Source organism: Schistocerca piceifrons, chromosome X (genome assembly GCF_021461385.2).
Source record: "Schistocerca piceifrons isolate TAMUIC-IGC-003096 chromosome X, iqSchPice1.1, whole genome shotgun sequence".
Taxonomy (NCBI): Eukaryota; Metazoa; Arthropoda; class Insecta; order Orthoptera; family Acrididae; genus Schistocerca; species Schistocerca piceifrons.
In genome coordinates, this window is record NC_060149.1 from 478,420,286 (window position 1) to 478,447,697 (window position 27,412).

The following is a 27,412-nucleotide window of genomic DNA, read 5'->3' on the forward strand; positions in this document are numbered from 1 at the left end:
GCAAAATCCTTACCTGTATTATCATCAGCAGAAAATTTTGACATGAAATAGCAAATTGCCTAACGCAGTAACGATTTTCCCACAGGTGAAGCCAACCTTCACTTGCTTGAAATTCATCTTCTTCACGTCCTCAGTTTTCAGTACGACTGAAAAGCTTTTTCTTTTATGTCAGGGTCCGAAACTTACGTCTTTCTTGGCAAAACGAAACACATTCAGCGTTATCCAAGAGCTTCACTTTTGGTTTTTTCCAATGCTTTTCTAGGTTTTAAAACATTTTCACCAAATCCACTAACGAAAAGCTTCAAGTTATTTCGATTATTTTTCCCATCTTTAATGGTTACTCTCCAACTTCCGTTTCAGAGGTTAGCAACTGACTCACCTTCGTCAAGTCCTTGCGGAACACTTAGTTCCTTTTCTGAGTTGCAGCCATTTTTAATCCTTCAGAGTCTCTTATACTTTTTAATCGCTACTTAAAGAACTGTAAAAAACTACACTGAAAGTTTAAAATTAAAAGGCATACAGTGAGAAACTTACAAAGCGAGCAAATAAAACAATAGTTTTAAGAATACAGTAAAGCGAACAGTCCGGCAGTGCAGCAGTCCGCATGTGGGAGAAGCGTGACTCAGACGGACACCTGTTATGACAGGAGTAAAATCACTCGATAAGCTAGCAGGCTGTTCGGCGCGGAGTGCAGACGGATGGTCGGATAATCCAAGGAGTCGGTTGGTCGAAGGTACGCTAATCTGCCGACACGGTAGCTCAGCGTGTTCGGTCAGAGGGTTAGCTGCCCTCTGTAATAAAAAAACTGAGTTAATGGATCAACGATGAATTGGAACGGGTGTCTTGCGACGTCTGCCCCGAGCAGTTGTAACGAACTAAAAACGAACAAAATGAGACTTTAAAAAACTCTGTTCTGGAAAATTCCCTTTTTTTCACCGACTACGGTTATTTATCCCGCCAGTCAAATTATTTGTTGGCAACTTTCGCTAAGGAACCTTGCCTAAAAATGTTCTCTCACAAACCATTCTAGAGTATCACTTAGTTTGTAGGTATGTCTTCGAGAGACTGCAAATTCCTTATTCCACTCATCCATATAGTTCAGACTCGTCCACTACGCAGTGTCGCTGACCCTTCAGAACAAACTACATAACCGCAACTACAGCGGCGCTCGGGAAGTGTTTCCTGCTGTATCGTTGAATGGTAGAAGGAGTTCTTTCCTTTCTCTTCGCGCCTACCCATCTACAGCTGCATTAACAAACTGTGTCCTTAAATGAGATCGCAGCTAGGGACAGACGAAGATTCTCCCCTTCCGACTATGGCATCCCTTCTATACACGTACGTGGCGGCACTGACAACCGATGCCCTCCAGACGCCTGCACAATGACCTCTACAGACCGGACGAGACGAGGCCGACCGCCTACAACAGCGACCGGCCCCTCCCCCGGAGATCCCTGTGCCGGATAGAGATCTTGACAGACGTGAAGGTGACATGGCTCTCGATGCCATGGCGGTGCTTACTGCCGCCTTTGTTTCTGAACGTCGCGACTCCATCCTGTCGTCCGACTCTGGTCACCAAAACTACTCAAGAAGAGGAAGATGACATCGACGGCAGAGCCGTAGCCGTGCTTCCAGGATGAAGCCGTCACACGCTCACAAGATGATTCCCAGGAAGAGGTCACATGCGCAGCTACCGGTACTCACCTCCATCACGGGCAGGACAATTTACTGAGCAACTCCGAAACACAGCAATGCCTTGAAGACGCCAATGGTGACGTTTCCCAGGCTGCCAATGTGGACACTTGATGCTTACGGCACTTCCAGCATCAGCGCTGACCGGACCTGACTGTGCAGTTGTTACTGAACCCCATCTGACGAAGAAATGCCACAGATCGCGCCAGTGAACCGATCATGATCAAGAGACAGATAATGCTTTAGACACTACCAGGCTCGTTCCTCCCGATATAAGGGTGCACAACAACGTGTTGTCGATGCAGGCGTACAGAATTGCCCCCACCTTTTTAAATATGGTCGGTTCCTATGTTAAAATTCAATTGTTACGTGACACGTTACGAGCAGCGGACATTGACATTGCCCTGTTCCAAGAGCTTCGGATAGAGACTTGGGCCGATTTTTATGGTTTTACTGCATACGTCACCCTCGCCGCCAACAGAGATAGTGGAGCAGCGATTATCCATTTTAACACCTGTCCCGAACTCCGTTACTTAGTACGTCGACTCAGTCTCGTAGACACGTGGAAGGTGGCGGTCGCCTGGGATATACATACGCCACGAGCCACTCAGCCAGTCGATTGGACCGCATCTACGTGATTTCCCCTTACGCTTCGCTCGTCCTGAAAGCAGGAAGATAACCTTAGACTTTCTCAGACCATAGTGTTTACGTGTGCACGATCAACCTCCGACGACAAACAATATGGCACACTAGTGTCCGTGGAAGCTTAACGCTGCCTACTTACGGGAACCGGAATGTCGGCGAATGGTCACGACCAGATGGAAGTCCTGCGAAAGACACATCACACAACATTCGTCCATATTTCTATGGTGGGTACAATGCGTAAGACCAGCCCTACGCAAAGTGCTGGTCCAGTATGGCAAGGAATGAATGCAGTGGCACAGAGACACGACAGAACTTTACTACATGATCTTCCGGGAAATTATGGAGCATCCGCCATCCTCGGAACGTCGGGTCGAGGTTCAACGCCAAGGCTACGATATTGACGCTTACTCCGCGTCTCTTGGAAGGTTTAGTTGTGCGAGCGCGATGCCAAGACAGTGTCACTGCAGAAACGCCCTCAATGCATCATGTGGTCGCAGATCGCTGACGCCGTCGACAAGCGCTGATCCGTTCTTTAGATTTACCTGACAGCTGGCAGTTGGTATCACAGGCGGACATTGCAACAGCCTACGAAGCTCACTATTGTCACTTCTGTCGTGAAGCAAAACAATAACGTTGAGGCACTTGTAGACGTACTACAGACGGTCCATCGTACTCTTGGCCAAGCAGCGGACTCTTAGCAAACGCCTCCACTGAAGACATCACTATGCCCTCGCCAAGAGGACTCTCAAGAGATTAGCAGGGCCAGAGGGCCTGCCGTTAGAATTTCATTGGACCTTCAAGGACTCAATGTTGCCAGCATGGAGGGAAATGTACCAGGAACTACTGTCCCCTACGACGTCACCACCACCAGACTTTCTGGAAGGTCTAATTCTTCCGATACACAAACCCTCGGGAAGCACGTGACCTGACAGCTATCGGCCAATTACTTTGCTTAATTCAGATTTTAAATTGTTTACGCGCCTCTTCGCGATTCGTCTCAGACGAATCCTGTCTCCTGTACAGACGTCCTTGGGCGGAGATACTAATATAACCTACGCTATGTGATAACAGAGACGTCATTGCCATTGCAACAGTCTGCCGACTACAGGGAGCCATGATTTCTGTCGATTTCGATCAGGTATTCGATCGTGTGAACCACACCTTCCTCAAATGTTCAAATGTGTACGAATTCCTAAGAGACCAGCCGGCGGAGTGGCCGTGCGGTTCTAGGCGCTACAGTCTGCAGCCGAGCGACCGCTATGGTCACAGGTTCGAATCCTGCCTCGGGCATGGATGTGTGTGGTGTCCTTAGGTTAGTTAGGTTTAATTAGTTCTAAGTTCTAGGCGACTGAGGACCTCAAAAATTAAGTCGCATAGTGTTCAGAGCCATTTTTTTCCTAAGAGACCAAACTGCTGAGGTCATCGGTCCCTAGACTTACACACTACTTAAACGAACTTAAACTAACGTAAGCTAAGAACTACACACACACTCATGCCCAAAGGAGGTCTCGAACCTCTGGCGAGAGGGGCCGAGCAATCCGTGACATGGCGGCTCAAACCGCGCGGCCACTCCGCGCGGCTACACTTTCCTCGCTAAGGCGATGGAACGGATGGCTTTCCCACCTGCCTTCGTCCTCTTAATCATGTGCCTACTTCGTGACGCTTCGTCGAGGTTGGTGGTCAATGGACAGATGACGACACCAATATCGATCATACGATCGATCTGACAGTATTGCCCCTTTCAACGATCGTGTACACCATTGCACTAGAATGGCTTATCTGCGGCCTGCAGCAGCGTTTATCAGGAATCACTCTGCGAGGATACACAACCAAATCATCGTACATACAAACAAGGAGGTTACAGAGGCAACACAGTGGATCGAACAATACAGGAGCGGTGCGGTTAGCCGTATGAACGTGGCCATATCCTGCGCGATGACCAGTGGAAAGGGACTTCTTGATGGAAGTATGGCTCTGTTCAGGGCGATGGAGACTCTACGCTGTCTATAAATGATTTTTACTCTAGACTTCCGCAGCATCACGGCAATCAACTTCCGGTGTCTTCTTCAGAACACCAAGATGGGCGTTCGGCGTCAGTTGTTGCACGCTATGGACATGTTCACAAAAGTGTAGTTTATTAACTATTACACAGAATCCCGTGTAAAACACATGCCACAAAATTTACCTATCTCTACAGTGATGGCGCGTTGGATCCAAGCATCCTTGAGTTGTATTGTCAGTACTGGTCACATATTCAAAGTCAAGTGTAACAGCCTCACAATCCTAAAGCGAAGAAGGGGCATCGCCCTTGTCAGTGTCCATGCGCATGCTACAGCTCCTTACGTACATACAGTCCTGAAGTTCCGGAATCACAGCCTCAACAGTATCACTAGCTTCTTTTCAACGAACTTGCACCTAGTTCATGTCAATCGCCGGTCGCCCTGACCCAAATTGCACCAGTGTTAGCACATATCAAACTTTCCCTTTTGGAATACAGTTATGTCCATGAAGACTTTCCTAGCACTGGGGCATAACCCACAAGTTAGGTGGCCGGCGGCGTGGCGCGCAGTTCATCAATCATACTTCACCACGGAAATGAACGCCTCCTGGTACATCGTCGTTACCGGTAAATACCCGACGCGACACAAACTCCTGTACCTGAAGTGTAATGTGGACGATACGGACGAACGCTGTCTCCTCTGCGGCACGGAGGCAGACGTATGGTTCCTTCTCCAGAAAGTACTGGCCCTTTATCTCCGGGTGCCAACGCACATGACGTGCCCAGTATGATCCTGAGTTCGGACGAAACGTATTTTCCACCATCGAAGATGCATGCGGTCACCTAGAGAAAGGGTATGGCCGTCCTTTATCTTTCCAGAAATGGGTCCAAGATCGTGATCGATTTTTGGACGTTTAGCAAGACAACATCACATAATGAGGCACACATTAAATGCCAGTCCACTTTTGTTAACTATCTAGGGAGCATTTTTTCTAACCCCCCGCCCCAACGCTGTTGGAACCTCCCCGATGAGCGGAGTTGGCAGGTGAAGCTATATTCTCATGACCATCAAACACTCAGCCTTCGCTTACCGAAGGCATTTCCCCAACCGGCATCTTCAAAACGAGAGGTCGCCTATTCGTTTTCGCACACCAGGAGCATCTTTGAGTTATTTTTTTCCTGTTTCCTATGTTAAATAAAGGAATTTTCTCTTATTATTTGTGCACTGAATAACAAATAAATACACGCATAAAACTGATAGGTGCTGAAGAAGTGAATTAAAATTTATGCCATGACACACATTTAAATTCATTTCTTCAACTTCTGTCACTACCGTAGATAAACATGAGACTCAAATGTCTCAAGGAAAATTTAATTACATCAAACTCAAAATTGTTTCCTTAGTTACCTGTATTCTGTAATTGCTAGTCAATAAAGAAAAAAATCGTTTAAGGCAACCGCTAATAAGAAGCAGTTTCGGTCCGACACAAATTTTCAACTTTCGCCATTGCATAACCACAATGTCCTGTGCGGCTGGAAGTCCCATCCATCCCTTCCTTTTATTCCCCCATGCTGCATTTCATGTAAACAACAATCAAGATAGAAAGGAAAGTCAGTTCCTGTAGAAAGGAGTAAAATGATGCAGAAAGATCTTTATTTTGCTTTCCTTATAACTTCTGATACAATGACACAAGACATCTCTCAACATAGACTGTGAGGAAGAAGATAACGTTTATAGTGATGACTCAGTTCGGTTGATTGATACTATTACCGTGCACAACTTGCTATTGCTGCTTGAGAGTGACATACATGGACGTTCAGTCACTAACTAGAACAGAATTGTGCACTTCACGGCAACATGTGGTGTCACATAGTTCTCCAAATTATGTAACAGTCAAACATAATGTGTTGCCTCGAGTTAGCGATCACCGACCTTAATGAATATTAGAAACCAATATTTTTTATGCAACAGAGACACGCTACACGTAGACAGCGTGACAAGGATCGCGAACGGAAGCACCTTTAGCTTTGTGCAAAGCCTTGCTGTCGCTTTGCTAATAAGAAAAGAAAAAATTAATTTATGACCTCAGCATTTTCAGTAGCACGATCTCACCATTGACCAAGCAATCATGTCCACTTAGACTGTAGAAGTCACTAAGGAGGGAAAAAACGAAGTGAATTTACTACTTCTTAAAAGACGGCCTTATGAAGAAATACAATTATTTAATGTTGCTTTTATATTCCGGCGCTGGTCACAATAATACTATGGCTTTAAATCCAATACTTATATTCGATTCAAACGCAATAAATGTTTCTCCTTCTTTTTCTTATGGAATTTACTGTTCGCATGTTTTGTGATTTAACACTTATTTTGCAGCAAAAGTAGCACACATCTCTACGAATTCGCCTCACTGAAGAGCGAAGAAAGCAAATTACTGAAGACGGGTGCCATGCAACGCTTAGTTGAGACTAGAGACAGTTTTTTATGTCTACTTGCGAGATTAAAAATTCCTATCGCACCATTTGTTGCAGAGAATAGGAAGATAAGCGCTGTCGTAAACAACTTTGCGTCTGCCTTCGACGGGGCCGTGATAGGGTCGTCTTGTTTACGTCCTTGCCGCATTAGCGCGCGCGTCTCGTGGTTGTTTACAGTCGTCTCCGTGAAGCTTACATCCTTTCCACAATGAAAATCGACATTGAAGGTCAGTTATACACTGAACCGCCAAAGAAACTGGTATAGGCATGCGTATTCAAATACAGCGATATGTAAACAGGCAGAATACGGCGTTGCGGTCGGCAACGCCTATACGAAACAACAAATGTCTGGCGCAGTTGTTAGATCGGTTATTGCTGCTACAATGGCAGTTTATTAAGATTTAAGTGAGTTTGAGCGTGGTCTTATAGTCGGCGCACGAGCATCGGGGCACTGCATCACCGAGGTAGCGATGAAGTGGGAATTTTCCCCGTACGACCATTTCACGAGAGCACCGTGAATATCAGGAATCGGGAAAACATCAAATCTCCGACATCACTGCGGCCGGAAAAAGATCCTGCAAGAACGGAAACAACGACGACGGAATGGTTCAAATGGCTCCCAGCACTATGGGACTTAACATCTAAAGTCACCAGTCGACTAGACTTAGAACTACTTAAACTAACTAACCTATGGACATCACATACATCCATGCCCGAGGCAGGATTCGAAACTGCGACCGTAGCAGCCGCGTGGTTCCACACTGAAGCGCCTAGAACCGCTCGTACACACCGTCCGGAGGAAGAGACTCATTCAACGTGACAGAAGTGCAACCCTTCCGAAAATTGCTTCAGATTTCAATGCTGGGTCATCAACAAGTGACAGCGTGCAAACCATTCAACGCAACGTCATCGATATGGACTTTCGGAGCCGAAAGCCCACTCGTGTATCCTTGATGACTGTACGACACAAAGCTTTACGCATCACCTTGGCCCGTCAGCACCGACAATGGACTGTTTGTAAGTGGAAGCATGTTGCCTGGTCGGACGAGTATCGTTTGAAATTGTATCGAGCGGATGGACGTGTACGGATATGGAGACAACCTCATGCATCCATGGGCCCTGCACGTCAGCAGGGGACTGTTCAAGCTGGTGTAGACTCTGTAATGGTGTGGGACGTGTGCAGTTGGGGTGATATAGGACCCTTGATGCGTCTATATACGACTCTGACAGGTGACACGTACGTAAGCATCGTGTCTTAAAAAATGGTTCAAATGGCTCTGAGCACTATGCGACTTAACTTCCGAGGTCATCAGTCGCCTAGAACTTAGAACTAATTAAACCTAAGGACATCACACACATCCATGCCCGAGGCAGGATTCGAACCGGCGACCGTAGCGGTCGCTCGGCTCCAGACTGTAGCGCCCAGAACCGCACGGCCACTGCGGCCGTCGCATCGTGTCTGATCACCTACATCCATTCATTTGCCTTGTGCATTCCGACGAAGTTGGGCAATTCAGCAGGACAATGCGACACCCCACACGCCCAGCATTGCTACAAAGTGACTCCAGAAACACTCTTCTGAGTTTCAACAGTTCCGCTGGCCACCAAACTCCCCATGCATGAACATTATTGAGCATATCTGGGATGCCTTGCAACGTGCTTTTCAGAAGAGATCTCCACCCCGTCGTATTCTCACAGATTAATGGCCAGCCCTGGAGGATTCATGGAGTCATTTGCCTCCAGCACTACTTCAGACTTCAGACATTAGTCGAGTCCATGCCATGTCGTGTTGCGCACGCGGGGGCCTTAAACGAAATTAGGCAGGTGTACTAGTTTCTTTGGCTCTTCAGTGTACGACTGAGTATGCCCAATCTAATGCATTAGAAATTGAAGAGTTTTTACGAGATGAAGTCGCATCCATTACCATGAAATAGTAGAGATCCACCTCTCCATTGTGTGTAGCATGTTCTACATGAATCTGGTGGACGACGTGGCAATGTGAAAGGATCCTCAGTATGACGATTGACCTTCAGTTCAGACATTCGGATGGACACATTGGGGCAATGTGAAAGGATCCTCAGTAAGATGAGTGACCTTCAATTCAGACATTCGGATGGACACATTGGGGCTTTGTGTTCGAGCTGTCGTTTGAAGTGCCAGCAGAGATGGTGATCGCAGCGTTGGCAATGTAATAAGCAGTACGACGGAAATATGGGCACACTTTACCACGTACCGAGTTCTGAAGAAAGTGCGCCAGGTGCGCATAGACCTTACTGTACATGTCCCGTCCTATCTTAACATAGGCGTATGCCGTGCCAGCGTAATTTACGATGGCCAGCCAAAGATCTGTTCGGGATGTTGGCAAGAGCAACAGCTCAGATCAAACTGTATGCAACGTCGTATCATGAAACTGCCAACGGGAGAGCAGAAAATGTCGGCCGATAAAACGGTACTCCCATTTACGTACGTGGGGACTCTTCTATCTGTTCCATCTGATCATAGACTGTCAACAGAAACATCGCCTTCAATCGACCCTGAGCAGCCCTCGATGATGCGGCAAGGCCCTACGGAGGGACAGTCTGCACTGCCAGAGCGTCCCGTGCCACCCTTCTTACAAAGCGAAAGGGGAACGGCCCTGCAAAAACGGTTGACCACCGCAGATTTGGTGGTGAGAACAGACATTTTGTCCCTCATGGCAACGACCCCAAGTCGTTGCCAGGTACCAAGACTTACTTCCGAAAACAACGGGCTCCGAAGCGACAGCAGAAAGGTCCATTGGCTCCATCTGGTATCTGCTGGACGATGTCTATAGAGGATCAAAATCTCGATGGTGGTGACCATCGCCAGTAGAAAGATATGATCGGCGGTTCCCCTGCGGGATTACATTGGCAGCGGATTCAAAGGCAACTTGTCGCAGCACCGTGCTTCTGGATGATGCACAACGGATAGATTCCGCAACTGTCCCCATCACGTATGTCCTGCAACTTTCAGACGCCCCGTTAATTCCGAGGGATAATCGCAGCACAAGCCTGACAGCAGGGGCCGACGATGTCGACAGCATGACATCTGCTACCGTGTCTAAAGCGGTTGCAGCTGCTTCACATCACGACAGTTAAATACCGACGGACAAAGGAGGGGACACGTTGTCGACGGCGGGGCCTTCTTCAGGTCTCTCATCTCCGCCCCTGTCAACGGGTGCCAACAATACCGTTCTCCCTTGCCAGGCCTACAGGACTGACATCACCAGTCTCAATACCATTAGTTCGAGGTCAAGCTGCAGATGTTTCATGACATGTTGAGGGCGGTGGAAGTGCACCTTGAGCAGTTTCCGTCAATTTATGGATACGACGTTTACCAGGCGCCGTCTGCAGACAACGGCGACAGTACGGCCACTCTTGTGAAAGGAGGTATAGTGATTGATGGTGTGACCTACCTCCCATCAGCACGAGGACTTGCTATGGCATATCAGGGCGTCAGGATTGTGAATATACGTCCCCTCTGGCATGAACAAGAGGGGAGATCGTTCGAGATTTTATGCAGAGGAGGTCGCACCCTTATTTGAGGAACGCTACGATCATATCATCCTAGGGAGTGACTTCAGTTAAGTCCTTTCACCACAGGATCAAATACCACACATGAGCACGTGCAGGGAACTACAACAGCTGGTGCAAGACTTTCGCCTCATCGATACCTTGCGGAGTATTCACGTCGACAGACAGGGATACACACACGTTACCAGACATTCGGCGAGTTGCCTTAACCTTGTGTCTCCCAGGGACTTACGGTGGAGACACTTGAGCTGAGTTATGGCCGATGGCCTATACCGATCATGATACCTATGTCTGCACCATCTCCCTCCCAAGACAGAGGGTGTGTTGGAGCAGGAGCTCGTGGAAGCCGAATGTCCCCATCCTCGAGTATGCGGGGTATCGGCAGAAGACAGTCGAGACGTGGAGGAACTGTGAGAGGTGGCATCCGATGTTTCCTTACACGATCCGATGGTGACTCGATTGTGCAAAACCTGCTCTATGGCGTACGATGATGCATTGCGGTAGAGAGGCTATATGCTGGCAACGGCACACCATTTTATGCTAGAACGGGAGACACCCGCCCAACCGCCGTCGCCAGAACGTTAGGCTGGGTTTGTTGACTGCAAGCAAAGAAGCAAAGACCATTACGCTTACACGACGCCGTCTCGAGGACACGTTTCTTGGCGCACGTAATCGTGCTTAAATTTCGTTTTCCCCCAATATGTTTCATTATCTCCTCATTAATTACTCGATCTATCCGTCTAACCATCAGCATTCTGCTGTAGCACCACATTTCAAAAACTTCTGTTCTCTTCTTGCCTGAACTATTTATCGTCCAAGTTTCACCTCCGTCAAAGGCTATATTCCAGAGAAAGGTTTATGAATATAAACCTAAAAATATTTACAGAACTGAAACGCCGAAAAAATACTAATATATCTATATATTTGAGAGTTTTATTTGGCATTAAGTAAATCTCCATCAAAAACAGAGTGGCTCGAGGTGCGAAGGGTTCTAGTGATCAGTCCTTAGAACGAGTATCACGATATTGTCACATTACTTTCGTTCTCGCCTAGAGGAGGAAGTCTGTTGTCATCGTTGTTAGTGCTAAGGTATTGCCGGCCGGAGTGGCCCAGCGGTTCTAGGCGCTACAGTCTGGAACCGTGCGACCGTGTCCTTAGGTTAGTTAGGCTTAAGTAGTTCTAAGTTCTAGGGAACTGATGACCAAAGAAATTAAGTTCCGTAGTGCTCAGAGCCATTTTTTTTGCTAAGGTATTACAATTATGAGTGACGTAGCAGTGCACCACAATACTCCATTAGTTTTCTGACCCATTAACTCTCAGTGCTGCTCAGAACCACAGAGCAAAGCAACAGGTGCCAAGGCGACTCGACATTGCAGCACAGATATACTTACCGGGATTAAGTTTGACCTCCCTGAGATATGACTATGGAGTTTTCATCATTGCAGAGGTCTCCAGAGGAGGGCTACAGAATGTAAACGCACAATAGAATGCAAATGACGTACCATGCGGTCTCTCTATTACTTACTTGTGACAGCCGGCCGCGGTGGCCGTGCGGTTCTAGGCCGCGCTGCTGCTACGGTCGCAGGTTCGAATCCTGCCTCGGGCATGGGTGTGTGTGATGTCCTTAGGTTAGTTAGGTTTAAGTAGTTCTCAGTTCTAGGGGACTAATGACCACAGCAGTTGAGTCCCATAGTGCTCAGAGCCATTTGAACCATTTTTTTATGACAGATCAATCCTGAGGTACCGACAGGGCAGCTTCATCGTCCCACATAAACATTACTGATAAAGGCGATATTACGACCGGCCTATACTATATAGGAGTGGTATGTACTTCTACGACATCTTATCACACGCGTTTTGCAACATACACCCAGTTTACAAAAGACGTGGGCTACCTCCTTACAGCGTGTCCGACCTCTTTCGTCCGGCATAGCGCGGCAACTAGACGTGACATGGACTCAACAAGTCGTTGGAAGTCCCCTGCAAAGATATTGCGCCATGCTGCGTCTATAGCCGCCCATAACTGCGAAAGTGTTGCCGGTGCAGGGTTTTGTGCACGAACTGACCTCTCCATTATGCCCCATAAACGTCTGATGGGATTCATGTCGGGCCATCTGAGTGGCCAAATCATTCATTCCAACTGTCCAGAAAATCAGTCGCGAACAATTCTGGCCCGGTGGCATGAGGCATTGTCAACCACAACATGAAATCCGTGAAAGGCTGCAAATGGTCTCCAAGTAGCAGAACATTGCCATTCACGGTCAATGATCGGTTCAGTGGGACCAGAAGACCCAGTCTATTCCACGTAAACATAGCCCACAACATTATGGAGCCACCACCAGCTTGCACAGTTTCTCGTTAACAACTTGGGTCCAAGACTTCGTGGGTTGTGCGCCACACTCGAACTCTACCATCTAATCTTACCAAATGAAATCAGGACTCATCAGACCAGGCCATGATTTTCCAGTCGCCTGCGGTCAAACCGATTTGGTCATTAGCTCAGTAGAGGCGCTGCAGGCGATGTCGTGCTGTTAGCAAAAACACTCGCGACGGTGATCTGCTGCCACAGCCAATTAACGCAAAATTTCGACGCACTATCCTAACGGATTCGTACGCCTCACATTGATTTGTCAGGTTATATCACGCTGTGTTGCTTTTCTGTGAACACCGACAACCCTACGCAGACGGCCGCGCGGAGTGGCCGCGCCGTCATAGGCACCATGTCACGGATTGCGCGACCCCTCCAGCCGGAGGTTCGAGTCCTCCCTCGGGCAAGGGTGTGGGTGTGTTGTTCTTAGCATAAGTTAGTTTAAGTAGTGTGTAAGTCTAGGAATCGATGACCTCAATTGTTTGGTCCCTAAGGAATTCACACACATTTGAACATTTTTTTTCTATGCAGACGCAATTGCTCTCGGTCGTTAAGTGAAGGCTATAGGCCGCTGCGTTGTCCATGGTGAGACTTAATGCCTGAAACTTGGTACTCTCGGCACACTCTCGGCACTGTGAACTCGGAATATTGAATTCCCTAACGATTTCTGAAACGAAATGTCCCATGCGTCTAGCACCAACTACCCTTCCGTGTTCAAAGTCTGTTAACTCCCGTTGTGCGGCTATAATCATTTCGGAAAAAAAATGGTTCAAATTGCTCTGAGCACTATGGGACTTAACATCTACGGTCATCAGTCCCCTAGAACTTAGAACTACTTAAACCTAACTAACCTAAGGACAGCACACAACACCCAGTCATCACGAGGCAGAGAAAATCCCTGACCCCGCCGGGAACCGAACCCGGGAACCCGGGCGCGGGAAGCGAGAACGCTACCGCACGACCACGAGCTGCGGACATTTCGGAAACCTTTTCACCTGGGTCACTGAGTGCAAGTTACAGCTCCGCCAATGCACTGCCCTTTTACACCTAGTGTACGCGATACTGCTGCCATATGTATATATCCCATTACTTTGCCACCTTACTCATGAGTCCAAACGAGAGTCCTCCGTGCTTCACGCTAGCGGTGTACCTGCGTCCAAATGCATCTCAGTGCTCTATGACTAGCGACCGAGAAAAGTATTCATGTAGAACGGCGATGAGCAACACAGTGGTTATTTCTGTCTGCCACATATTTTATTAATATCGAATTTGAAACTGACGGCAGTGGTTTTCGCAATCAGCGTAGCAACCATAAAGGTCTCTGTGTCTAAACCTGATGTTGATTTGATAAAACATTCGAAGATCTCTCACAAACCATGAAAGACTATCAGTATGTGATGCATATTAGACTGTTGAACGGTTCCATTCGCCGAGTGGACAAGAACGTATATCTCAAACAAGGTAGTTATATCAATTTCAGTTTTGAACTATAATGAGCCAAACTCTGTTACTTACAGTAACCAATTTGGAGCAAAATACGCATTATGTGTTACTGAGGCGCGTTAACTGTGCTGAAACATAAATCATTAATATAATGTGTGTTTGCAGCTTGTGTTAAAGTGGTTAAAGTCGCTGGATCCCTCGTTCGATTTCGTGTTGTGTCGGAGATGTCTTCGTTCATGGACTGGGTGTTTGTGTTGTCCTAATCCTTTCATCGAATTTTCGTCGACGCAGTAGAGGCGTCAAATAAAAAGACGTATACCAGGCAGCCGAACAACCTGAGACAGGGTTTCCAGGCCAATAATGCCACACGATCATTTCGTTCCATTTCAGTAGAGTACGTTAGCAGGAAATAGGTGGATATGCTGACTAAAACACTTTACTTTCCTTCATATCCGACTAGGGCTCATTTTGGTCTTCACTGCAAATGTCAAGGAGTAGATTCCACTCCAATCTTATGAAAAATTTGTATTTCTTATGAGTTGCTGTAACTTAGAAAAAATATTTGAAACAGCAGGAAAATTTGTCTGACTTATTAACCGTACCATGAACAGATGTGGAAAGAGTGCAATTTCGAGCCGGCCGAAGTGGCCGCGCGGTTAAAGGCGCTGCAGTCTGGAACCGCAAGACCGCTACGGTCGCAGGTTCGAATTCTGCCTCGGGCATGGATGTTTGTGATGTCCTTAGGTTAGTTAGGTTTAACTAGTTCTAAGTTCTAGGGGACTAATGACCTCAGCAGTTGAGTCCCATAGTGCTCCGAACCATTTGAACCATTTTTTTGCAATTTCGACAGTGACTTTCCGGAAAGTATTCATTACTTATAAGAGAACTTATAATGTGCTTTCGCACTCAACCAGTTCGTTCGTCTGCATCGCGTGCAATCCTAAACTATCTCTCTTCTTGCCATTCTACATGATATTGGAATTTAAGATATTCTGCTGACTTTTTAATTATCTTCTACATGCGTGAACATGCGATCCTACGTCTAGCTTCACGATATTGTACAGATTTTAGCGTCAGGAAACCTGTAAGACCTCTGCAGTTGCTATCTTGAAATTCCATGTGTTCTACAGACGCAATGCGGAAAGTCAGTTACCGGCAACGGCGACTAATTCATCCGACACACGAAGCGAGCTTCGGTCAGAGGTGTAGTCAATACAAATTTGGCATCCTCTTAAACTCTAACGGCTGCTGTGATTAAATAACATCTGTTACAGTTTGTGAAACAGATGTCCCGTAAGCCGAGATATAACAGAGTTTACACAGCAACAGATATGAGTAACCGATCGATGAAGCTTCAGGTCGTTTGAAGTACCGAGCCAAACCGTTTTTCCGCGAAAGAGTGGAGTGCTGCACCATGCTACCTTTACATTTCGGCGCGACTATGTGTAGGTGGATGCCTTTCCATATAGTTGTAGTCTACCAATTTAGTCCCTTATTTTTTGGTACCTTTCATTTTATTTTACCAACTTCAAAAGAGCTGTCCCCTCATTCTATTTTGCGCTAGTGTTTTCTTCCTATTTTTCTTTTCTGTTTCCCTTTTTTTTGCTAAATTGTCTAAATTTGTTGTTATCACTGTATATGTATCGGTAATGGAAACCAGAGGACTTCATTCGGATGTGATTTGTGTGTGTGTGTGCGCGCGCGCGCGCGCGTGTGTGTGTGTGTGTGTGTGTGTGTGTGTGTGTGTGTGTGTGTGTGTGTGTGAGTGAGTGAGTGAGTGAGCGTGTGTGTGTGTGTGTGTGTGTGTGTGTGCGCGCGCGCGCGCACGCACGCACGCACGTGCGCGTGTGTGAAACAACTTTTATGGGATGGCTTATACAACTAATTTGATATGAGGAAGTTGAAGGGTGGAAGGGTAAGATGTGAGTGCTAAAATTGACACTTCAAAGATTTTTATTCCTCTCAATCATTTTTTGCAATGATGGTGCTACTGTAGATACACACATTAGATTTTAAAATGATTACTATGATCCTTCCTCTGATGGCCAAATTGCATTACTCAGCTCTTCAATGCGACATCAAGGTTTCCTATAGGTTGTAGAAGAATACTGCGTTTGTTGTTAACAGTCTTCCATACAGCTTCAGTCTACCATTTTATTCCTTTATTTTTCGGTTCCATTCATTTCATTTTGCGCACTTCATATTAACTGTTTCCCTTATTCTAGTTTTCGCTTCTATTTTTCTTTTCTATTATGCTTTTTGTTTGCTAAATTGTCTAAATTTGGCCCAGCATAGCAATAGAATGAAACACCTATAGGGTGTTGGATGTATAAGTACAGATATTTCTAGTGATGACTTAGGACAGTATATTGAACAACATTACATCATTACTGCATTTGCATACAGTAATTATAGCTCTTACGAGTAGCATGTTCTTAGGTTGGTTAGTACTTCCACGTAAGAGTGGCACAGGTGAGCCATTAACGTTTAAATGGTTCAAATGGCTCTGAGCACTATGGGACTTAACAGCTATGGTCATCAGTCCCCTAGAACTTAGAACTACTTAAACCTAACTAACCTAAGGACATCACACAACACCCAGTCATCATTAACGTTTACTTTCCTCTGGTCAGCTAGTCAGATAATCTCCAGAATGAGATTTTCAGTCTGCAGGGGAGTGTGCGCTGATATGAAACTTCCTGGCAGATTAAAACTGTGGGCCCGACCGAGACTCGAACTCGGGACCTTTGCCTTTCGCGGGCAAGTGCTCTACCATCTGAGCTACCGAAGCACGACTCACGCCTGGTACTGGCAGAAGTAAACCTGTGAGTACCGGGCGTGAGTCGTGCTTCGGTAGCTCAGATGGTAGAGCACTTGCCCGCGAAAGGCAAAGGTCCCGAGTTCGAGTCTCGGTCGGGCACACAGTTTTAATCTGCCAGGAAGTTTCATAGTCAGATAATGTGTGGATGCGGGGAGGCAAAAAGCTAATCTATACTGACAGCCGCAGTCTACTTCGCGGTGCAGTTGCTGCCATGTAGATAACATTAGGTAGTAAATTAAGTGTTATGTTTGCAGGAAGGCTGTTAGACACAGAGAAAAAACACGTTATGCATTGAAGTTGATGCATATTGTACCAATAATCACAAAATCTGCACCTATATCACTAACATCTTGTACGTATCGTACTACACTTCCTACTTTGGGATAATTTTATCTGACAACCTTGTATATAATTATCAACTACTGTAAGCCGGTACATTATTAGCAAAAGTTACGTGTTTTTATTTCCATTTTCTTTACTTGTTTCGGCCGAGAGTGTTAACACGAATTAATACAGGTTAATTAAGTGATATCTTTTCAATCCACCCAATACTGCCTTTAGCACAGACAGAAACGGTGTGGTTCATCCACACAAATTCACAACTGTAGTATGTAGGTTTTAAGTTTTCAGCCAGTGTTCCTCATATCGTTGCTATTAAGACGACGGATAATATTTTAACAATAGCGGACGTAATAATGCTTCACATATTATTTATTATGACTAACTGCTTTAAAACGAAACATACTATGTGATACGGGATTTGATGAACGTCTAGCGAAGAACATGTCAAAGGACTGGGGTTTGGATACCCATTCAGCTGTTTCCATTTGGATTTCCCTTGATATAATCCAGGAAAGTGGTTGGATAGTCCTTTTAAAAAAGTCAATAATCGCCAGTCCTTCCTACGTCCTTCTCAAACTGTGCTAATATACCGGGCCTAATGACTTTTACGAGACGTTAGACACACAAAGTTGTTGTCGGGCGGGGGAGAGGGGAATTAGAGCACCGTAAACGCGAAGCATGTGACTTACATCTTCAAAGTGTCTTCAATTTTCCGTCTGTTAAGTAAGAGACACTGTTAAGGGAGAAACGCTGTTTTTTATCTCAAAAATGTAACTGCAGCTCTGGATATTTTAGCAGTCTGAATGTGTCATTTGAATCGTCTCGTTCTTTGTCGAATTCTGGTATTCCTTTTGTAATCGTCTGGCTAGCTACGGGAGGCGCTACCATACTTAGCTTACTCAACTATCCTGAATGTGTCTGGGCCTTCCTGACAGCAACTTCACATAATTAATTTCCGTAGGCAAGGTTCGTAAGTAATTAATTTGAGCTCTGATTACTGGAAATTTTTTTTTGTTTCCTCATAATAAAAAACGCTTCTGCTAACTGCCTCGCTTCTGTAAAATAATCACAGCTTGATAAGCTAATCACTCTGTATCCTACCTCACCGACAATTCTGCAATTGGCAATGATCCCCAAGTTGATTCTTCCCTTTTTCCAGTTGTACGTTAAGTCATTAATACCTCTACCCTAACTCTTGCTGCTACCTTACTGGCCTCCATTCTGGTCATCCCTACACCAAATAGGATGTTTCCTGCCACCTATTCTACCACACTAAACATACCAATACTCCAGTACCCAATTCTATTACCACCCTCATCCACTCAACACTATTTCACCATCATACTCGTATCATCTTCTGCTGGAGGATTTGTAACATAATGCAGTGCAGTTATTCTAACTTCTTATAAAAACTATGATCAATATTTATTGTTTTACCTGATAACAAGTATATGTATAACCCACATTAAAAATAATTTTAAAAACAACTATATATTTTGTCATTCTACTATTTTTTTAATTTTTGTAAACACTCTTGATCGAGGAGTGGCAAATGTACCACTCTCACTTCGTCCACACAAATGAGAGAATTACACTATAATAAAGAAAAAGATGGTCATGTGGATAGGTTTATTGATCTATTTCTCGGATATGTGACATCATTTTGACGTTTACTATGCGACAGCATATCTCAAATCGATTTTGTCCACCAAAAACGATTTGGCTGTGCAATCTAAGCCCTTACAAAAGTACATGGAATCAATCGCAGTAACTGGAAAGTGGTGGCGTACCAGCCTCAGGGCAACCCATGGCCACATGTCTCAAATGCATGAGAGCTCAGGAGAACGTCTTGTTTAGAGCTCAGCCGAACACACGCTATATAGCGGTGGGTCAGGACAGTACAGGCTGCAAGCGGTGTTGTGTTATCTTGTTGAAAGAAAACAGCACAAAGACTTCGAAGACAGGGCACAGGAAATGTAACGGCTGCTGTCCGAAATACCGGTTGTGCACACTGGCACACGTCTCACACAGCCCAGATGAATAGATCACACATACGATGGCATCAGGCGATGGGTCTGTATGACAAGGACGAATGCATCGCTCTCTTTGCAGCCCCCACACACGGCTATGACCATCGTAACGCTATGGTCAAAAACGGCAATCGTCTGAAAATATGATGTGATGCCACTCCTGTGTACAGTGTTGTTATTGGGCCGACTACGGAAAGCCGCAACGATGATCGTCGCGTTGACAGTCCAAGCTCCGAGACGTCGGCGTACTATCCTTATTCATCAGCATCAGGGAACGATTATGAATGAGACATACCGTCCCAAGAAGAGGCATGGTTCTCTTCCTAACAGGACATGGCCCTTACAACGAATGTATCTCAGTGAAAGGGAATAATGTACTTGTGGGGAGAGAGGTTCCACAGAGCACACTGGCACACTTCTCACACAGGTCAGACGGACAGAGCACACATATGAGGACTTGTACAGTGCTGCTAGAGATGCATCAGGTGTCGAAAGCAACTGGCAATATGGCAGACTCCATCTCAAGCGTCCTGTGCCTTCAGTACGCAAAAGAAAGACAACGTAAACCTGATATGAGACCTAGCACACAACACATAATCAATGTGACAGACACCTCAGAGAAAGATGGAGAAATTGACCTAAGTAACAGTAAGGACAATTATGACGACAACTACCTTGACCAAATTAAGTAGTTCATAAATGATAACAGGTTACTGCACCCAGACTCACGTAATACCTCTACAGTATGTCTGTTTTCTCGTATGGGACCACATGTACACTAGCTAGGCCCACATAGCGTAGTAATAACAAGAACCAGCAGTAGACGCATGGCTTGGTGTCTTTCTGTCCAAGGTATTCTACCCTCCCTGGAACTTTTAATGGAGGGAACCTTTCAATTTCGACAAATTTGCTATCATTCTTATTTAACGTCCTCCTTTTCCGTGAACTTTATTTTATGTTATTTTTCTTTGTACCTCATATTATTACTCCCATTTTTGTTGCTGGAAACAATTTTTTCTTGGGATAATGAACAGTATTTTCATGTGAAAACACACTGTAAAATGTACGACCTGTTTTAATCGACTAGGAGATAGGTCTCTAAATATGAAATAAATGACATGAAAATAACATTGATGTGATGGAATTACATTTTCCTGCAGACATAAGAGTCTCAACTTTATCTTCGATAACAATGGAAGCTGAAATAACGAATTAAAATTTGTACTATGCCTGGGACTTTAACCCAGATCTCCTATCTACTAGGCAGATATGCCACCACATCTGCAAACTGGGCTTTGCACTAGGCTAGTTCGTGCATCTGTGGTAGCCACAATGCTGCTTTGGTATAGAAGCTAGCATATGTCCCTTGCAAACTGGAGATCCTGGTAGAAGTTCCAGCTGCGGTACAGTTTAATCATTGTTTCAGCTTCTACCTATATCGAAAAAAAAGAAAAAAATGACCAAGTGGACGTCTTCTTGCAAACAAGCCCATTTCTTGACTCAAGATACGGGCCATGGCTATAAAACCCTACACAGTCGAGAGAACAATATGTTTGTCCTCTCAGGCAATATTCGTATGGGACCAGCTGAATTCGGCATAGCCTTGACTGTTTCCCTCCTGAACTCATCGATTCTACATTCGTATGACTGACATCGGATTCGGAACAAAGCGAGCACCAATATCGCAGGACGATGAACAACAGTCTACATTGGCCTCCAGCCTGCCGCTGTCGCATCCTGACACGTGCTGGTTTTCGTTTCTCCTTCTTACATGAAGCATAACACGACCTTCTCACAAACAAACAACGTTCAAAATGATTTGTGAATAAGTAACACACTGTTTAATCTTTCCTCATTGATAGAATGCTGATGACGTTACTCTTACTTGTTTGTGTGGTTGGGCTGAAATGCTTGTTACATTGACATCAACATACAAACTCCGCAAGTCACCTTATGGTGTGTGGCGGAGGGCATCCTGTACCAGTGCTGCTTATTTCAGTTCCCCTTCTACTCGCTAGCAGAGTGAAGGAAAAAGGACTATCTGTATGCCTTTGTACAAATCCTAATTTCTCTTATCTTACCTTCATGGTCCTTACACGAAGTGTACATAGGTCGCAGTAGACTCGTTCTGCAGTCATCTTCGAATTCCGGTTCTCTAAATTTTCTCAAAAGTGTTCCTCGAAAACAATGTCGTCTTCTCTCCACGGATTCCCATTTAAGTTCCCGAAGGATCTCCGTAATACTTGCATGTTGGTCGAACTAACGGTATCAAATATAGCAGCATGCCTCTAAATTCCGTTAATCCAACATGCTGGGGATCCCAAATACTCGCACATTACTCAAGAATGGGTCGAAAAATGGGTCAAATGGCTCTGAGCACTATGGGACTTAACATCTCAGGTCATCAGTCCCCTAGAACTTAGAACTACTTAAACCTAACTAACCTAAGGACATCACACACATTCATGCCCCTGGCAGGATTCGAACCTGCGACCGAGCAGTCCCGCGGTTCCGGACTGCAGCGCCTAGAACCGCACGGCCACCACGGCCCAAAATGGGTCGAACTAGTGTTCTATAAACCGAAGACGACCGATCGCTTTCCCTACCACAGTCCACACGTGCCCGTTCCGTTTTATATCGGTTTGCAACGATACTCTTAGATGTTTCAAAAATGGTTCAAATGGCTCTGAGCACTATGGGACTTAACTTCTAAGGTCATCAGTCCCCTAGAACTTAGAACTACTTAAACCTAACTAACCTAAGGACATCACACACATCCATCCCGAGGCAGGATTCGAACCTGTGACCGTAGCGGTCGCGCGGTTCCAGACTGAAGCGCCTAGAACCGCTCAGCCACTCTGGCCGGCTACAGTTGAAGAGGGTCGTAATGCGTAATAGGCAGAAATCTATCCAGATCATCACACAGGAATTCCAGACTACACCAAAATCCACTGCAAGTACTATTGGCAGTTAGGTGGGAGGTGAGAAAACATGGATGTCATGGTCGAGCAGCTGCTCATAAACCACACATCGCGCCGGTAAATGCCAAACGACGCCTCGCTTGGTGTAAGGAGCGTAAACATTGGACAATTGAAGAGTGGAAAGACGTTGTGTGGAGTGACGAATCACGGTACACAATGTGGCGATCCGATGGCAGGATGTGGGTATGGTGAATGCCCGGTGAACGTCATCTACCAGCATGTGTAGTGCCAACAGTAAAATTCGGAGGCGGTGGTGTTACGGTGTGGTCGTGTTTTTCATGGATGGGGCTTTCACCCATTGTTGTTTTGCGTGGCACTATCACAGTACAGGCCTACATTGATGTTTTAAGCAATTTCTTGCTTCCTATTGTTGAAGAGCAATTCGGGGATGGCGAATGCATCTTTCAACATGATAGAGCAGCTGTTCATAATGCACCGCCTGTGGCAGAGTGGTCACACGACAATGACATCCCTGCAATGAACTGGTCTGCACAGAGTCCTGACCTGAATCCTATAGAACACCTTTGAGATGTTTTGGAACGCCAACTTCCTGCCTCACTGACCGGCATCGATACCTCTCCTCTGTGCATCACTCCGGGAAGAATGGGCTGCCATTCCCCAAGAAACCTTCCAGCACCTGACTGAACGTCTGCCTGTGAGAGTGGAAGCTGTCATCAAGGCTAAGGGTCTGCCAACACCATATTGAATTCCAGCATTACCGATGGAGGGCGCCACGAACTTGTAAGTCATTTTCAGTCAGGCGTCCGGATACTTTTGATCACATAATGTATCTTCCTACAGTCACTCAGCACAGCATTATCAGCAAACAACCGCAGATTCATGTCTACCCTGCCCGCCAGATCATTTATGTATACAGAAAATGATAGCGGTCTTATCACTCTTCCTTGGGGCACTCCTGATGATACCCTTGTCTCTGGTGAACACTCGTTGTCGAGGACAACGTACTGTTACTTAAGAAGACTTCAAGCCACTCTCATATCCGGAAACCTATCCCATATGGCCGTACCTTCGTTAACAATCTACAGTGGGACACAGTGTCAAACGATTTTCGGAAATCTAGAAATATGGAATCTGTCATTATCATTCATCCATGGTTCGCAGGATATGATGAGAGCAAACGGCAAACTGAGTTTCGTACTAGCGATGGTGTTTACATCCTTGCTAATTTGTGGGCATAAACTTTCTCGTCTCAGAGAAACTTATTATATTCGAACCGCGGACATCCTCAAGGATTCTACAGCAAACCGATGTTACGGATATTGATATTTAATTTGGCGGGTGCGTTCTTTTACACTTTTTTGTATAAGAGTCACTTGCCCTTTTTTCGAGTCACTTGGGACTTTTGCGGTGAGTAAGAGATTCGCGATAAATGCAAGCTAAGTAAACGGCCAATGCTGTATTGTGGCTCCAACCGGATTGGGATTCTGTCCAGGCCTGTGGACTTATTGGTTTTCATCTCCTCCAGTTGTTTCTCTACGCTATGGATGCTTATTAACATGTCCTACATGCGTGAGTCTGTACGAAGTTCAAACGACGGCATATTTGTAAGATCCTCAAACGTGACACACACATCCAGGTATGTCACGTAAATTTGACTTTCGTTGTTTCCCACTGTCATGATTTTGCAGTTTTAACTTCCAGCTGTCTACCTTAACCATTATGTCATCTTGCTGGGTCAAAATCGTTAGAGAAGGAACACAATTGAACGAAAGATATTGAAACTAACAAACGGAAGGAAATTTCCAGTCCTAATATTTTCTTTATTTGTACTACCTTTGCGCATATTGGTGGTAGTTCCAACTATTACCTACTAACGTATATGTACATTGGTCTTGCTTAGTTCCCGTAGTGAAAAGGAGGCACACGAGTAGCTTCAAAGTAGGGTTAATGTGATGATAAATGAGGCGGTGGTGTTAGAAGAGTTTAGTGCTGCCAGCAATGTCACTCCCAGTCTGCAGCGGCGTTGGAACCCGCGGTGTCTAACTCCTCTGCATCTTCTGGCCTGGGAGGCAGCGTGGCGGGCTCTGCGCCGCCTCCACCGCCGCCGCCGCCGCCGCTGCCGCCACGGCCTCCGAAACCGACGCCCATGACGCGCATCAGCCACTCCAGCGCCCGCTGCAGCATTCGCGACATCACACTGCCTGGGCCCCCGTCGCCACCTGCGCAGTAATTGTTCTGCTTGAGCAGACGACACAGCCACATAACAGCGTGGCTTGAAAACACAAATATTAGTATCGAAACTACACTGACGGGAAAAAAATCGCAACACCAAAAAGTAATTAATGTGGAGTAATGAAGTTTTGGGAATGCATTTGCCTAGGTAGCATACCGGGTGACCAAAAGTCAGTATAAATTTGGAAACTTAATAAACCACGGAATAATGTAGATAGAGAGGTAAAAATTGACACACATGCTTGGAATTACATAGGGTTTTATTAGAACCAAAAAAAAAAAAAAACAAAAGTTCACAAAATGTCCGACAGATGGCGTTTGACAGCGAAACGTCAGTGACTGCGCATGACAATCGTGTATAAAAGGAGCTGTAATGAGAGAGAGAATCAGATATGCCAGCAGTCGCAGCATGTTGACGTTACCCGAAATGGCGCTTTTAGTGAAGCTGTATTATCAGAATGGGGAATGTGCTAGTTCAGCGTTACGATCCTATTGCCATAGGAAGGGGATTCGCACGGGTAAAGGTTCAAATGGCTCTGAGCACTATGGGACTTAACATCTACGGTCATCAGTCCCCTAGAACTTAGAACTACTTAAACCTAACTAACCTAAGAACATCACACAACACCCAGTCATCACGAGGTAGAGAAAATCCCTGACCCCGCCGGGAATCGAACCCGGGAACCCGGGCGCGGGAAGCAAGCTACCGCACGACCACGAGCTGCGGACCGCACGGGTAAAGGTTCGTTGACAAATGCAGCTGTGGCGAAAATGATTTCGAAGTTCGAAGCCACGGGTTGTTCAGACGATAGACCCCGTAGTGGCCGACCGAGCACAAGGCGTAATGCTGCTGAGACAATTCAGGAAGAAATGGAGACTGTAGCGGGTTCGTCCATGCACGGGGAAGTCAGCGATCGTGCAGTCGCACGTCGCACCGGCATTCCATACACTGTTGTTTGGTTGGCACTTAGGCGTACCCTCCGATACTATCCGTACAAAATCCATCGTTATCATGAACTGTTACCTGGCGATTTGGTGAAGCGGAGGGCATTTGCGGTGTGGGCGTTTCAAAAGATGGCGAAAGATGACGATTGGTTGAGTGACGTGTTGTGGACCGACGAAGCTCATTTCACGTTCCGAGGGTCTGTCAACGCCCACAACTGCAGAATTTGGGATACCGAAAATCCTAGAACTGTCGTGGAAACTCCATTGCACGACGAGAAAGTCACGGTATGGGTTGGATTTACCACATCTACCGTTATCGGGCCTTTTTTCTTCGAGGAAATGTATGATTCTGGTTTTGTAACTGCTACTGTGACGAGTGAGAGGTACGCCGATATGTTACAGAATCGCATCATCCCCAGCCTGGCTGATAAACACCTGCTGGAACGTAAGATGTTTATGCAGGATGGCGCTCCGCCCCATATTGCTAGACGCGTGAAAGATCTCTTGTGCGCGTCGTTTTGTGATGATCGTGTGCTCAGCCGTCACTTTCGTCATGCTTGGCTTCCCAAGTCCCCAGACCTCAGTCCGTGCGATTATTGGCTTTGGGGTTACCTGAAGTCGCAAGTGTATCGTGATCGACCGACATCACTCGGGATGCTGAAAGACAACATCCGACGCCAATGCCTCACCATAACTCCGGACATGCTTTACAGTGCAGTTCACAACATTATTCCTAGACTGCAGCTATTGTTGAGGAATGATGGTGGACATATTGAGCATTTCATGTAAAGAACATCATCTTTGCTTTGTCTTACTTTGTTATGCTAATTATTGCTATTCTGATCAGATGAAGCACCATCTGTCGGACATTTTTTGAACGTCTGTATTTTTTTTGGTTCTAATAAAACCCCATGTCATTCCAAGCATGTGTGTCAATTTGTACCTCTCTATCTACATTATTCCGTGATTTATTCAGTTTTCAGTGATTAACACTGCAAGATCAGAAGTTAATGTAAGCACGAAATAAGCCATTGTAAATGTGAATTGCTGGTTCATTAATAACCGGTTGAATCGCCAGACCATTGAATGCAAGTATCCAGACGTTCAAGCGTTGTGTTGTACAGGTACGAATGTCAGTTTGTGGGATGGAGTTCCATGGCCGTTGCACTTGGTCGGTCAATACAGGAACGTTTAACGCTGCTTGTGGGTGATGCTGAGTTGTCCGATGATGTCCCATATGTGCTCGACTGGACACAGATCTGGTGATCTAGCACGCTAAGGCAATACGTCGACATTATGCGGACACTCTGTTGGGGTACAACATCAATATGTGGGCGAACTTTATCCTGATGGAAAACGCCCCCTGGAATGCTGTTCGTGAGTGGCAGCACAATATGTCGAATCACCAGACTGACGTACAAATTTGCAGTCAGGGTGCGTGGGATAACCACGAGGGTGCTCCTGCTATCGCACGAAATCACACCCCAGACCGAGGGTGGTTTCAGGCGCTGAAATGGCCTTCTTGTATCCAACACACAGCCGTCACCAGCAGCGAGGCCGAACCGGTTTTCATCAGAAAACACAACAGACTTCCACTTCTCCCTCCAATGAGCTCTCGCTTGAGACCACTGAAGTCGCAAATGGTGGTGGTTTTCAGTTAGTGCAAGGCACGCTACAAGGCGTCTAACTAGGAGCTGTCCACAAAGTAACAGATTTGTAACAGTCCGTTGTGTCACTGTGGTGCCAACTGCTGCTGAAATTGCTGCTGAAGATGCAGTACGAGGCGCCACAGCCATACACCGAACACGACAATCTTTCCTCTCGTTTGCTCCATGTAGCCATCTGGAGCCCGGTCTTCTTGCGACTATACATTCTCGTGACCATTGCTACCAGCAATCATGTATAGTGGCTACATTCCAACCAAGTCATT

At 45.9% G+C, this 27,412-nt stretch overlaps 1 protein-coding gene across 1 annotated transcript in view; it reads right to left on the reverse strand.

Annotated features, from left to right (window-relative positions):
• Positions 1–24,104: 24,104 nt before the first annotated feature.
• The window catches only part of LOC124723060 (RNA-binding protein Raly-like), an 88,395-nt gene continuing 85,087 nt past the window's right edge, over positions 24,105–27,412 (reverse strand). Inside the window, exon 4 of the mRNA XM_047248238.1 lies at positions 24,105–24,524. Coding sequence (XP_047104194.1) covers positions 24,307–24,524 — 218 coding nt within the window. The 3' untranslated portion in view covers positions 24,105–24,306. The remainder of the gene's footprint in view (positions 24,525–27,412) is intronic.